The sequence below is a fragment of the Polyergus mexicanus genome, unplaced genomic scaffold, assembly GCF_030449975.1.
Source record: "Polyergus mexicanus isolate NDT 795.1 unplaced genomic scaffold, iyPolMexi1.0 SCAF_5, whole genome shotgun sequence".
Taxonomy (NCBI): domain Eukaryota; kingdom Metazoa; phylum Arthropoda; class Insecta; order Hymenoptera; family Formicidae; genus Polyergus; species Polyergus mexicanus.
In genome coordinates, this window is record NW_027223325.1 from 11,677,380 (window position 1) to 11,689,498 (window position 12,119).

Here is a 12,119-nt window from a genome sequence, read left to right on the forward strand (position 1 = left end):
ATCGGACACGGAAATTTTCCGCTACCACTTATGAACAGTTCGAGAATACGTAATGCAAAAGCATCTACGTACATAAGGCGGTGGTGTTAACGAGGAACAGAGGATCATCGTTATAAAAGTGGCGATGAAGATGTCTAAAGTCTCTGTTACTTTAAAATGTCGCGCGCCGTTGCATGTGGATCCTTTTGGCCGTCTCAGATTGTGCTCTTAGTACTTATATTAATATCATCATTATCATTAATGACATTGCGGCGAGTGAATGCAAATCCGTTGCCGGATCTCACGCAGGAGTATCAGAATTTGATAGCCGAGAGTTTGACGGTCAATTTGACGGATAATTCGACAGATAATTCGACGGAAACTGCGGCCAACACTGACGTGTAATTTTTTCTAAAAAAAGATATATATATATATATATATATATATATACATATATGTTTTTTAACGTATTTTTGACAATATTATCACGAAAGAAGAAAAAACGAGATTCGTGTTACACACACTACTGCAAATATCTCTTGTCGTTTTCAGATACGTGATAAAAGCCATAGTCTACGAGATTGGAATTCTTACAGATACGGATAATGCAACGACTAGCGAAAGCACCGAAAGGTAATACGACGTTCTGTTTTATCCTTCACACGTTAACGAAAAATGATTGTTTCGTATAACGAATATATAATTTCAATGTTTTATCAAGTTTTTTTTACACCTTGCAGACATGAAAGAGTCGATATATCGCTGTACAATCCACCGCATCAAAAAGATGAATTTTCCTAATCGTAATGAATCTTTTTATCTCGAAGCGAATGTAGTAGTTACAAAATTACGCACTCGAGACGCATTTATGGAGATCGGAAGCGAGGATCAAAATGACAAATCACTTTACTAGAAGATAAGATTGCGTATATGAAACGACGATATTTTCAGTAGATGTATGTATGTACATAGTAAATTACTGATTATGTATTGTATAAAATTGCAACGTAAAGATATGTAAAATGCAAAGTGTAACAATATATGATGTGCACGCAATTTATAAAGATATCGATCTTTCAAACTTATATAATGCTGTAAGACGAGCGCTTTGGGATTTAGAATAAACGTTTTATTATTTTATCATTTAATTATGAACAATATATTTCGTGTACAACGCTATAAATACATTGCTGCTGCAAAACCTGCGAGGCAGAAGAAAGTCGCGGAACAATCAGGTAACATAATTCGCAGAATGATAGATATACGTAGTAAGTTAGCTCGGTCGGAGAGCATGCGTAACACACATATTAGTTTCTGCAATTTAACGCTATTTATTTGTGGAAGATCTTCGTGAAAGACTTTAACAGTCGTTTAAACGTACGTAGAAATCTTTTTTCTCTTTTTTTATTGGAATGCAAATAAGCGCGCAAGTTCGACAGCCCCGATTAATAATACAGTATAGTGTACAAATTTCGACCAAATTTATGACAAAAGGTAATAAAAATATTCTCGATTCTTTCTTTTTGCTCGTATCGCATTGTTGAACTAACGTACATTCAATTACGACAGTAGGCACTGCACCTAAGTATCTTTGCCTTATCGAAGGAATAAGCAAAAGCACCAGTTCGTGGAGAATACCAATCTCACATATATCAAACAGTGTTACAGTTCTCAACAACTCTCTTATGTTTCTCTATTTCCACATTTCTATAATGTACAAATGTATATAGAGTATTAGATGTCCCATGAAAAATCGATTAAACGTCGTGAGTGGATTCCGGCGAAATTTATAACGTCTCCTCTCCTCATTCTCTCTCTCTCTCTCTCTCTCTCATGGTGCTCTATAAATTGCCTGTATAAATTGCGCAAAAATCGCAATATTGCGATTCATTCTTGTCGTGTCCATTCTTTGCTTTCCTCTTTTTTTTATTTTGATAGAGACCAGTTACCTACGTATAAATAACAATTTACGAAATTCTTAATAATAATCGTAAAATATATACGGGATAGGGGAAGGGGCCCTCACTTTCGCGAGGAATACTTGTAAATGTTAACCATTCGAAGAGAAAAAGGGATGGAGTGGGGAAAGGGATATATGTATCTATTTATAATAAACATCAATCATTATTCACTATAGTTGAGCGTGTCGATCATTTTCGGCATTTCGGATTTATTCGAAGAGAAATACTCTGCAGTGGGACTGCAGTGTGCGCTCAGCTTTAACGTTTTCTTAAAGCATAATTAACGTGATGTCTAATAAAAAATAGAGAAGGCGTAATATGCTTCCGATCGTTCTCACGTACTTGATTCGATACTGATATGATTTTCTCTTCCTATTGCCATAGGTCATATCTAACATAGGCAGCGAGATACGTCATTTCATTTAGCGTCTTTAGCCACTGACATGGAATTGGCGGTGTCGGCGGACGTGTTTTTCAGAGAAGTTGTTGCTATTGAAACTTCATGTTCAATCGACGGCTTTGCCTTCTCTATGGCGTCTTCCGTGACGTCCTTTATGTTTTCGATTTTCTCTTCGCTCTTGAAATTTCTAGAATTAACAACACGAATTTGCAACGAATTATATTCTAATCTCGACAAAGTCAGATGTTTTATAAATACCTGTTATCCGGCAATTTGTTAGAATTGATATTCTCATCCACGGAGATCACTATATTCTCATCGATTTTGCTGCTGCTGCTGTTGCTGCTGAGGTTAGTTTCCATAGCTGGTAAATCCGTTCCAATCACTTGATTACTTATGCAATCTCTGCTTTTTTTGTCACTCTCTTCAAAACTTTTGCTAAAAACCATATCCTTTTCTATTAAGTTTGTAGCCGTCGTTTCTGATGCCGTTTTAAGCTCGTCGCACATTGTCTTTTTATTTTCGCTTGCTGTGTTCTCTATACTCAATGTATTTTCAAAATTTTCAAAATTGGCCCAACCAGTGGATTCTATTGGTTCTGATGATGCCACATCCCACGGATTAACTGGTGGAAGTATGGTACCGGTATTCACCGGTTCGGTAGTATCCCAAGCTGAAATTTCATGAAATTGGTAGCTAATTATTTCGATAAAATAATTAAACAATATTTGAAAATATAAACTAATACAGAAATCTTTAGTAGAAACATACGATCAGTCGTGTCAACCTCCATGTGCACGTCGCGCGGGTCTTCATCATCCTCGTCCGACGAACTGGAGTCTTGATGCTGTTGCTTGGAGTGCCAATCCCGCTTGTCCACCACGGTCTGGAACGTGAGTTCGCCCTCGTCGCCCCATTCTAGGCCGCTGCCACAGTCCTCAAGCCCGGCTTTTTGTTTTTGTTGGCACAGCTTTAAACAAAACATTCATTTTCTCATTCGAATATAATACAAATGATTTATTTGATAAGTAAATATTTACCTTATTGAACATCTCCTCCCGCTTGTCGAGATCTTCTTCACTGAGAGTAAAGGCCAACGTTGTTAATTGGTCAACTGGATTACTATAATATTATATTTCTTAAAGAGAACAGTTTCAAGGAGAAACGACAATGATGATACTATGTTGCGCTCTCTTTACATGTGCGCTCTTTTAACTCCCTTCATGGCAAGCCCTACGATTGCCCCCCATCCTAGTAGTGTTATCACTTTTTTAACAATATGAGAACTAAATTTCGTATATATATATATACACTTACTGAAGCGCATCGTCACCATCGTTAAACTCGTCGTCGTGGAATCCAAAGTTTTCGATGAAAGGAGGCGTTATTTGTTGACCCTGATAATTGGAGTACATCTAATACCAAAAATATCGCACGATAAATCAAGAAGAATGTATAATATTAATTTATATATCAATATATAAATGTTAATTGCTAACCTGTTGGACGTATATCTCTTGCGAGTAAGGATTGAATTCATCCGGATTTTCCTCGGAGCTCATCAAGTACATTGGATTTCGATCGCCCTAACAATCCCATTATAATTAAAATTAGCTTATTTTAATTCTCTAAAGGGACGATACATTTGCCGCGTGATGTAGAAAAAAATAAATAGTATATATAGAATATATTACATTAATGCATACCATCATCACAGTTTGATGAATTTTATTAATCTCCATCAATTGTGTATTCACAAGGTTTTCCCATTTATTAAGACACTCGGGTGACAAATTGTTCTTCAAAAAGCTAGCCAGTATATTACTTTTCTCGCACTGGGTAACAATATTGTTCGCGATATTTATTAAATGTCCCATATAGCCCTGACGAATACCATTTTCCTTGGTTCTGCAATCAAATTATAACATTAGAATTCTGACATTTTTCTTATACTATTTTGCGAAAGTTACTGTTTTTGACAATCTTACTGTTTACTCTCGTTTTTGTCCCATGCTTCTAAGATCCTCTCTATTAATTTGCACTTGATAAATATCTAAAAATACGATCAAATTATTTAATATTTTTCATGCAATAAAAGGCGTGCTACTTACATTATTATAAATAATATCATTATCCCGATGTCCGCAATTAATAGCTAAGGCCAGGCACTGTTGTACTTGTGTATGTAGAAAATTATTCCACGTATATTTGAAAAACAGATCCTATAATATTTAAAATATAAGTAATCAAAATGGCGAAATAACAATAGTACTTGAAATGTACGCTTGTAACGCAGACTTACCAGTAATGTTTGGAATGTTCCCAAATTTGCTAAACTTTCATGGATCTTTAAATTTTCCGTCGACAATAATGCACTTAACAACTTTGCTACATGCAAACGAGTATTTCCTAATGGACAGTCTAAAAGTCCAATGGTTGTTTTTACGGCAGGTTTCTGTGCGACAGAAATTTGGTGATTTTTAAAATGTAATATAAAATAAACTAGTCTATTAATAATTATGTATCTACAAAGATAATCCATATACATATATTGTATTTAAAAAAACAAACAATATTTTCATATAAAAAAATGTTGAAAACTGTTCTCTTACATATGGCGGATCAAGAAGAAGCTTGTGAAGATGTTCCAAATATGGTAAAATTGCGCTCGAAATTTTAATACGTTGCTCATTATCCGCGATGTCATCGCCATTACCATGTATGTCTCCCTCGTTTGACACACTGTGAGAGAGAAATTGGTCTATTATATAATGTGCTTTATATTATCTATAAAATGCAATTTTTTGATGTCATAAAATATTCTCGTCATACTTGCTAGCTTTTTGACCTAGAAGTACCAATAGCACTTGTATTCCACCAACGATACTAGTTTCTACTTTTTCTCCAGTCAGAATAGTTTCTAATAATAGGCTCACAGTTTCTCCTCTGTAATAGAATATTTATTACTTGAATATTCGAGTAAAATATGTAATAATTAATTGTACATTTAGAGAGATATACTCACGATTCTAGAGTATTTAAAATAGGATCTGGATCAGTACGCTCTGTGGATGTACGTTGATTTTCTCTGGCCACTGCCACCATATCGCAAAGTAACTGTGCTGCATTGGCATGTTTGGCAGATTCTGAAGTAGGTGCTAACAACTTTACCAATCTCTGCACTAAATGTTGACTATCTAACCACTATCAAAGATACATATATATGTAGAAAAAAAAGCAAAAAATATATAATATATTAGATAAAGATATATATATATATATATATATATATTATCTAGTCTACTATTATGTAAATATAGTAATATACTAGAATAATCTGTACAAAAAAATGTCTTACATTCAATATATTTTGACGCATATCGCTGCCTTCGACTTGAGTAACAAGTTTCAGTACTAGATCCATAATAGCAGAAGTTTCTAAGTGTTGCAACAGTAAATCTACGCATCTCTGGCGACTTTTAAGAAATTCTAAAACCTGTAAGCATGTGAACTGATAGGAATACCAATTCTGGAATGGATGGAAATATAGGATGGATAAGTATATGGAGAGATAATATAGGAGAGAGGTAAGAGAAAAAAAATTTATTATTTGAATAATATTATTTGCTTGAAATCAGTCTCATATCAGCTTTTATATCAAAATCACAAAAAAAGTTGTCGTAATTAAAAATATTTACATACACACACATACAACTGATTCATCAAATATAAATTATATAAATTCATATCTTTTCCTCTATGTATAAATAAAAAATGTATATATATGATTACCTGATCACTTTTACGCGCAACAAGCACTCCAATAGTTTTACTGAAAAATGATGCAAGCAGTGGATTTAGAGGCTGATCAGTATCTATGAAAGAATATAATTTGGCCAAAAGTGCCTCATCACCTATAAAAGAATTTCAGAATGCGCATTTAAAAAATTTACATAATTTTCTAAATAAATAAGTACCCTCTCATTTATATAAAGAATAGTAAAACATTTCTAATACCTGCCAATTTCTCATTCAATGTAGGCACATCGCATGTAAGCAACTCGCAGGCGACATTAGGATACTTGTAACGCCAACGTTCCTCAATATCCGTGGATGGTTCTTTAGTGGCTAATGTCACCAATTCTTCCATAACGGCAGGCCTCGTAAGACTGTCAATTACACATTGAGATAATTTTTGTCATAACAAATATACCATATCTAAATTTGACGCGAACTTGAGTCTGAAGAGAACATCAATATTTCCACTTACTACTCGACCAACTTTTTATTCTGACTCTTGCATTCCTGTAGGATGTCCTCCTCCTCCATTAATTCGTGCAGCGTGACATCCTGCAACCGCGAGTAACGACATTAGATACCGTCCGATGACGATGATGTGGGAGGGAGAGGAAGGAGGGCGGAAGAGGGGAGAAGTTTTTTCCGTCCAGTCGAGAGAACGAAAGGGAAAACTGCTCGGGGGGGGGGGGGGGAACTTGCCTCTTTGTTGAGCAGTGCCTCTATATGCGGCGATGACACGTAATTATTCGTCCAGAACATGATGCGGTTGATTATTGCCCGCGGGTTAAAAATTTCTCGCGTCGCGATTTACCGAGAAGCTTGGAACGATCGTCCAACTCGCATCGGCGTGACGCGGGAACGCGCGCACGATGAAGAAAGAATGTAACACGTCGCGAGAGCTCGTCGAACGGTTAACATCGCACGTACGCGTATATTAGTCCTTGCCGATTCTCTTCCGTCGCGTCGCGCGCGCGAGTCACCGTCCTTTCCCCTACTGTCGTCTCACTACCGCTCTCTGAGCCACCTCCTCCGCGACCGCTATCACTCTCTTCCGATCGCCTCGTAACTCGTAATTCGTTTGTGATTCACGCGACCTAGGCTGCTGCTGCTGCGAGATGTTCCACGACAAAACGTATGTTCGTATAGCCTACTTCTTCCAGCTCCGGACTCCAGACGTGCTCCAAAATGCGAAGCAACTTGAAGCGTGAAACGAGCGCGGTTGGACGCTCTCGAGCGCGAACAGACGCGCAGGCGCAGAACGCAGCCACGAACGAGAAGCGCGGAAACTCGCACGTCCTTTTGTCTCAGAAATAGCTTTTGGCTGCGATTTATATAAATCTCTCTTTAGATTTAAAACGGAATAGTTATATACATATCTAGATATCGGAAAGAAAAAAAAAAAAAAGAAAAGAAAAAGATATACGATTTGCGATCGTATGAGTGCGACGTGCGAGTAAAACGAGCTGTTCTAATTGCACTTTCTTGCACTTTATACATTTAATGACGTCTTTTGTATATTTCGGCTTGAAAAGAGAAAAAATACAAAATGTAAAAATAAATTTTGCTATTATGTTGAATTAATACGATTGGACCATGCGAAATGTAGATACGACAGAAGACAAATATTTTCATTCGATTGTCTATCTCGATGACTTTGTACGCCATGCTCGATTAGTCGTTCAAGAGCGGCTCCAAGTACGATTACGTGTTTTCTTATTCTTCCGAGCTACGTCAAGAGACGTCAAGTTTAAAAAAATGGCAAGTAGAAATTGTTATCCTTTTTTTTTTTTAAAGATATTGATAATCTCTTTTATTGGAACTCTTATAAAATCAGAGGAAAGGTTAACTCGAGTTGCGTATAACCTAAAAAAATTAATTAAATAGTCTTTACATCATGTGTCAAAATAAAAAAAATAAATAAAATAAATTAAATTTACGCATTTCTTTTTATATTCTAATCAGTTTCAACTGTTTAATAATCTTAGGTGGATATCGAGTCAATGACGAGATACGTGTCGCCGGTGAATCCAGCTGTTTTTCCGCTGCTGGCTGTGGTATTATTAGGGATTGGAATATTTTTCACAGCTTGGTTCTTCGTGTACGAAGTTACGAGCACTAAATTTACACGGGATATATTCAAGGAGCTGTTAATATCCTTGGTCGCAGCGATATTCTCTGGCTTTGGAGTGTTATTTCTGTTACTCTGGGTTGGCATTTACGTATAGCTATAGGTACAGTAATGTCATAAAACTGTTTTCACTGTGGAAATATTTATGTTTATTATTAGCTTGAAGTATAGAAATTATATCACATTTATAACACTTCTGTTTCAGCTTAAGTTAATTGATTGGAAATAATAAACTTGATGTGATATTCAAGTAAGCTCAGAAGAAAAGATTCTATTTGTAAGATTTTATCATCGCTGCAGTTAAATAAACACAACCATGAATATTTCTTGCGCATAAGTTTATTTGTTCTTTATCACAATGAAGGCATAAAAGTTTGTAGCACAGGTACACACAGGTAATAGTTTTTGTTGCACCTTGAGAAAATAAAGGCTAGCGTTTGTTTTTTCGCAAACGCGAGTCGCGAGCGTGCTTAATCTAATGCATTAATATGCATGCGGTAATATATAGTAATAACATAGTCTTGTGTGAAAAGAATTATCATCTATTCCCATATTTGAATGTGCAATAATTACTGTATTTTCATTAAACATATGCTTTTTTATTATAAATGTTTCTTTATGTAAAATGATTTTCTTTTCATTCCATTGCAACCAGAAGATGGGATTCATTATCGATAAAATAATCTTCCACATTCTTTGATACTGGCAAGAGTTGTAAATGTATTCCATTTTCACCGGATAGTAAGAGATATTTTATAACAAAACAGAATATTGCAACACACTCTTCCTCTAAAACAAAGTGCAAGAGGAGCATTCTTCAACCAGCCAGACCAGCTTTCTGTCGACATCTCTGCATCAGCGCCCTTAGCATAAATTGCCTACGCGACAGTTGTCGAACTTGCTTTAGAAATGCATCCAGATCTATAATGCCAGATCGCAGTCCCTCGGCGAGATAGTAAATAGCATCCTCTGTAGCTGCTTCTTCGGCGAAAGCATTTAGCATCCTGAAAATGGAGAATGTGATGTTACGATTGGTCTTATTGGTCATTAATTATTCCTTTGGATTATGTCTCTGATGAATTTTCAGCTATCATATCAAATCACAAGTATTTAAATTAAATAAAATAAAATATTTAAATAGTTTAAATAAATTTATTTTATAATTTACTGTATATAAATACACTTACTGTTTATATAACGGCGCTATGGTAGTAACAGCTTCGTCAACGTCTATCGACTGATTGTCGGACAGTTTAGCGATCTCTTTCTCCAGTTCTGCTTCCTTATCCTGTAGAATATTTACGTTTTTCTCGAGTTCCTGCTTCTCTCTCCTAAGTTTCTCAAACAAATCTGTCAAGTGCGACGAGCCGCTCGTCAATTCTTGCTGCGTTCGCCGCAGTGTCTCTAGTTCCGCTTGCAGCTGCGAGAATTGCTCCTTGAGTCGACGTCGGAGTTTATCTTCTACCGCGGACAGGAGAGATGCCCTTATGTGTTCCTCCGTAATTGTACCAGAGCTACCAGAGCCTGATTGTATTGTCGGTGACTTGCGAAAATTATTTATATCTTTAATTAATCTCTTGTAATATTAAATGAATTATTAGCTATTAATATGCCTAATAACAATTGCAGATATTTAATATGAATTATACAAATGCCACATAAACTAAGATAAATGATCATAATTGTGGTACCGGCTGTGTGGCTGGTGGATAAGATGGATATGGGCCATTGTAGCCTTGTGTCGGATAGCTGGGAGTGGTTCCAGCATAAGAACCATAAGAACCCGGATATGGGAATCCCCTGGATACTGTAGGTGGGTACACATTGCTGCTGCCAGAGTATTGAGAACTTTGTGAATACGGCGGAAAACCGGAATTCGATACATTTCCACTACCAGGTACAGGCATGAATGCTGTAGGAAAGATTTACAAGAGATATTAGATTAAAATAAAAAAGTAAAAGTTTGTCATTACATGAATAAAGCATAATTACGTTGAACAGGATATGGTGTAGAACTCTGTTGCATTTCGGATCTTGACTTGGCATAAACCGGAGGTTGCTCCCCAAAGGTAACAATCATAACTTGAATTAGAGCAAGCAAATCTGAGTTGTGCTGTGAAATAAATGGAATAGAATAAATATATACCGGATAATTATGCATTCTCAGTAATTGATAGAATAAGTCTACTTACAGGCACCCAGTCATGAAGATACGGCAAATAAATTTTACCATTGTGATCTACAAACATACTGACTTTAATTTGCATATCTGCTGTTGGCTTAACATAGCACATGGGTGCATTGTTGGGATGTGTGTCCATTAGCCATATGCAGATCGGAATATTGTAACAATTACCTGCATAGAAATAAACAAATAGATGAAGAATAATATTTATTAAATGTAAAATTCGTTCATTAGAGATTATTCAAAAAAAGATGTGAAGAAAAGATATTACCTTTATAAACAACAGGTATAGTTCCTTGTAAGTTGAGCAACTCTTTGCGCGAGCCATCATTGAAGACTGAAATTGAACAGCAAATTTCAATAAATTTTCAGATATAACAAAGTATTATATGTATATTCCAAATCAGCATCAATTTTACTCACTGAAAGGTTCAATCTCAAAAATCAATCCTTTGTAAAGGTTTAAGACACTCACTACATGCTTTTTTGTTGTGTCTGGATTTTGATACTGAAAAAAAAGATCTCTTTTTACGTTACAAGATCATTGCAACAATGATAAGATCATTATCGATGATGATTAAACATCAAAAGTTAGGTACGTGATTTTACGTACCTTAGACAAGCCCTGTCTGATCCTTCCCTCGTCCAGCGGTGTCATCTTCACCATTTAGCTTAGCTAAATCAAGATAGCGAGGAATCTCGCTGGCGCTGTCAGATATATGTAATCGCGTTTCTCGACTTACGCAGTTTTAAATGACCTAATCAGCACGCAATCATTGAATGCCGCGTTCGTGTTTGCGTTATCGTCGAGTGACGCAGGAGTTCCGTACGGACGATGGGAACAAAGACACTCATGAATTGTTCACTAATCTGTCATTCGAAATGTCATAATGGACTTATTGAATCATATATAAGGTTTATTCGATCACTGACTATGCGCTTGAGAGAAAGCGGTCTACGAGGCGGACAATCTCCGATAGATTGCGCTTGGAAAAATTTGTAAACGCGCCAAAATATAGTCTATTTTTTCTACTTTAAATTTTTCCTTACACGTGAATATTTGTGAAATCATAATAATCCACAAGGTAATGTATATTCAAAAGCGTGGCCGATAATTCGGAAATAAATGATTTATAGAATATTATTTATTAAGGCCGGTATTCATAGTCAGCTCTTATATTTAAGACCGTCTTAAGCACAATCTTAAGATGTCCTAAACCAATCACAGAGCCGTATTAGCATCTTAAGACATTACTTAAGACGGTCTTGAAATAAGAACTGACTATGAATACCGGCCTAAGACTCTTTGGATTGCTTTTACGAGTAATAAACATATCCCTAAAATTTGATACCACCTTTTCTGAACACCCTGAAAGCCGATATTATATTTGTCGTACGACAAACTTTTTAAGCATATTGATTGGCTGCAAAATATAAACTTTCTGGAGTCTCTAGAAATTAGCTAATCAATGCGCTTGAAAAGTTTGTCGTACGACAAATGTAATGTCGGCCTTATATATAATATATATATATAGTCTTTTGTTCATGCGCGCGCAACCGAGAGCCGAGCGCAGCCGAACAACGCCGAAGATAACCGACGTTAGGCATTTGCCGTTCGCAGCTCGCCGTCATTTGAATCCGAGGGAGCGAAGGTGGTTGGTGGTTGTA

General features: G+C 36.1%; 4 protein-coding genes across 5 annotated transcripts; 2 read left to right on the forward strand and 2 right to left on the reverse strand.

Moving 5' to 3' along the window:
- Positions 1–81: 81 nt before the first annotated feature.
- Positions 82–1,127, forward strand: LOC138933693 (uncharacterized). The gene is made up of 3 exons (XM_070296625.1): positions 82–380; positions 532–612; positions 720–1,127. Exons 1-3 carry the CDS (start codon positions 157–159, stop codon positions 778–780), a joined length of 366 nt encoding a protein of 121 aa, XP_070152726.1. The 5' UTR covers positions 82–156; the 3' UTR covers positions 781–1,127.
- Positions 1,128–2,111: 984 nt separating this feature from the next.
- Fmt (phosphatase 6 regulatory subunit 1-like protein fmt) lies at positions 2,112–7,354 on the reverse strand. Of its 2 annotated transcripts, none has more exons than XM_070296620.1 (18): positions 6,838–7,354; positions 6,611–6,690; positions 6,358–6,509; positions 6,133–6,254; positions 5,699–5,869; positions 5,366–5,544; positions 5,173–5,286; positions 4,953–5,082; positions 4,643–4,795; positions 4,452–4,562; positions 4,329–4,393; positions 4,047–4,248; positions 3,840–3,926; positions 3,658–3,755; positions 3,381–3,420; positions 3,112–3,310; positions 2,599–3,013; positions 2,112–2,527 (listed from the first exon to the last, which is right to left on the reverse strand). In XM_070296620.1, exons 1-18 carry the CDS (start codon positions 6,895–6,897, stop codon positions 2,359–2,361), a joined length of 2,547 nt encoding a protein of 848 aa, XP_070152721.1. In that variant the 5' UTR covers positions 6,898–7,354; the 3' UTR covers positions 2,112–2,358. The 2 variants fall into 2 exon arrangements, with proteins under 2 accessions (XP_070152721.1, XP_070152720.1); XM_070296619.1 differs by having other exon boundaries at positions 3,381–3,462; positions 6,838–7,353.
- Positions 7,355–7,655: 301 nt separating this feature from the next.
- Positions 7,656–8,868, forward strand: Kud (oligosaccharyltransferase subunit 5 kud). The gene is made up of 3 exons (XM_070296624.1): positions 7,656–7,896; positions 8,124–8,369; positions 8,472–8,868. The coding sequence occupies exons 1-2, from the start codon at positions 7,732–7,734 to the stop codon at positions 8,361–8,363; spliced, it is 405 nt and encodes a 134-aa protein (XP_070152725.1). The 5' UTR covers positions 7,656–7,731; the 3' UTR covers positions 8,364–8,369; positions 8,472–8,868.
- On the reverse strand, positions 8,599–11,368 carry Tsg101 (tumor susceptibility gene 101). The gene is made up of 8 exons (XM_070296622.1): positions 11,065–11,368; positions 10,875–10,959; positions 10,723–10,788; positions 10,459–10,622; positions 10,259–10,379; positions 9,958–10,178; positions 9,454–9,809; positions 8,599–9,270 (listed from the first exon to the last, which is right to left on the reverse strand). Exons 1-8 carry the CDS (start codon positions 11,116–11,118, stop codon positions 9,084–9,086), a joined length of 1,254 nt encoding a protein of 417 aa, XP_070152723.1. The 5' UTR covers positions 11,119–11,368; the 3' UTR covers positions 8,599–9,083.
- Between the last annotated feature and the right edge of the window lie 751 nt (positions 11,369–12,119).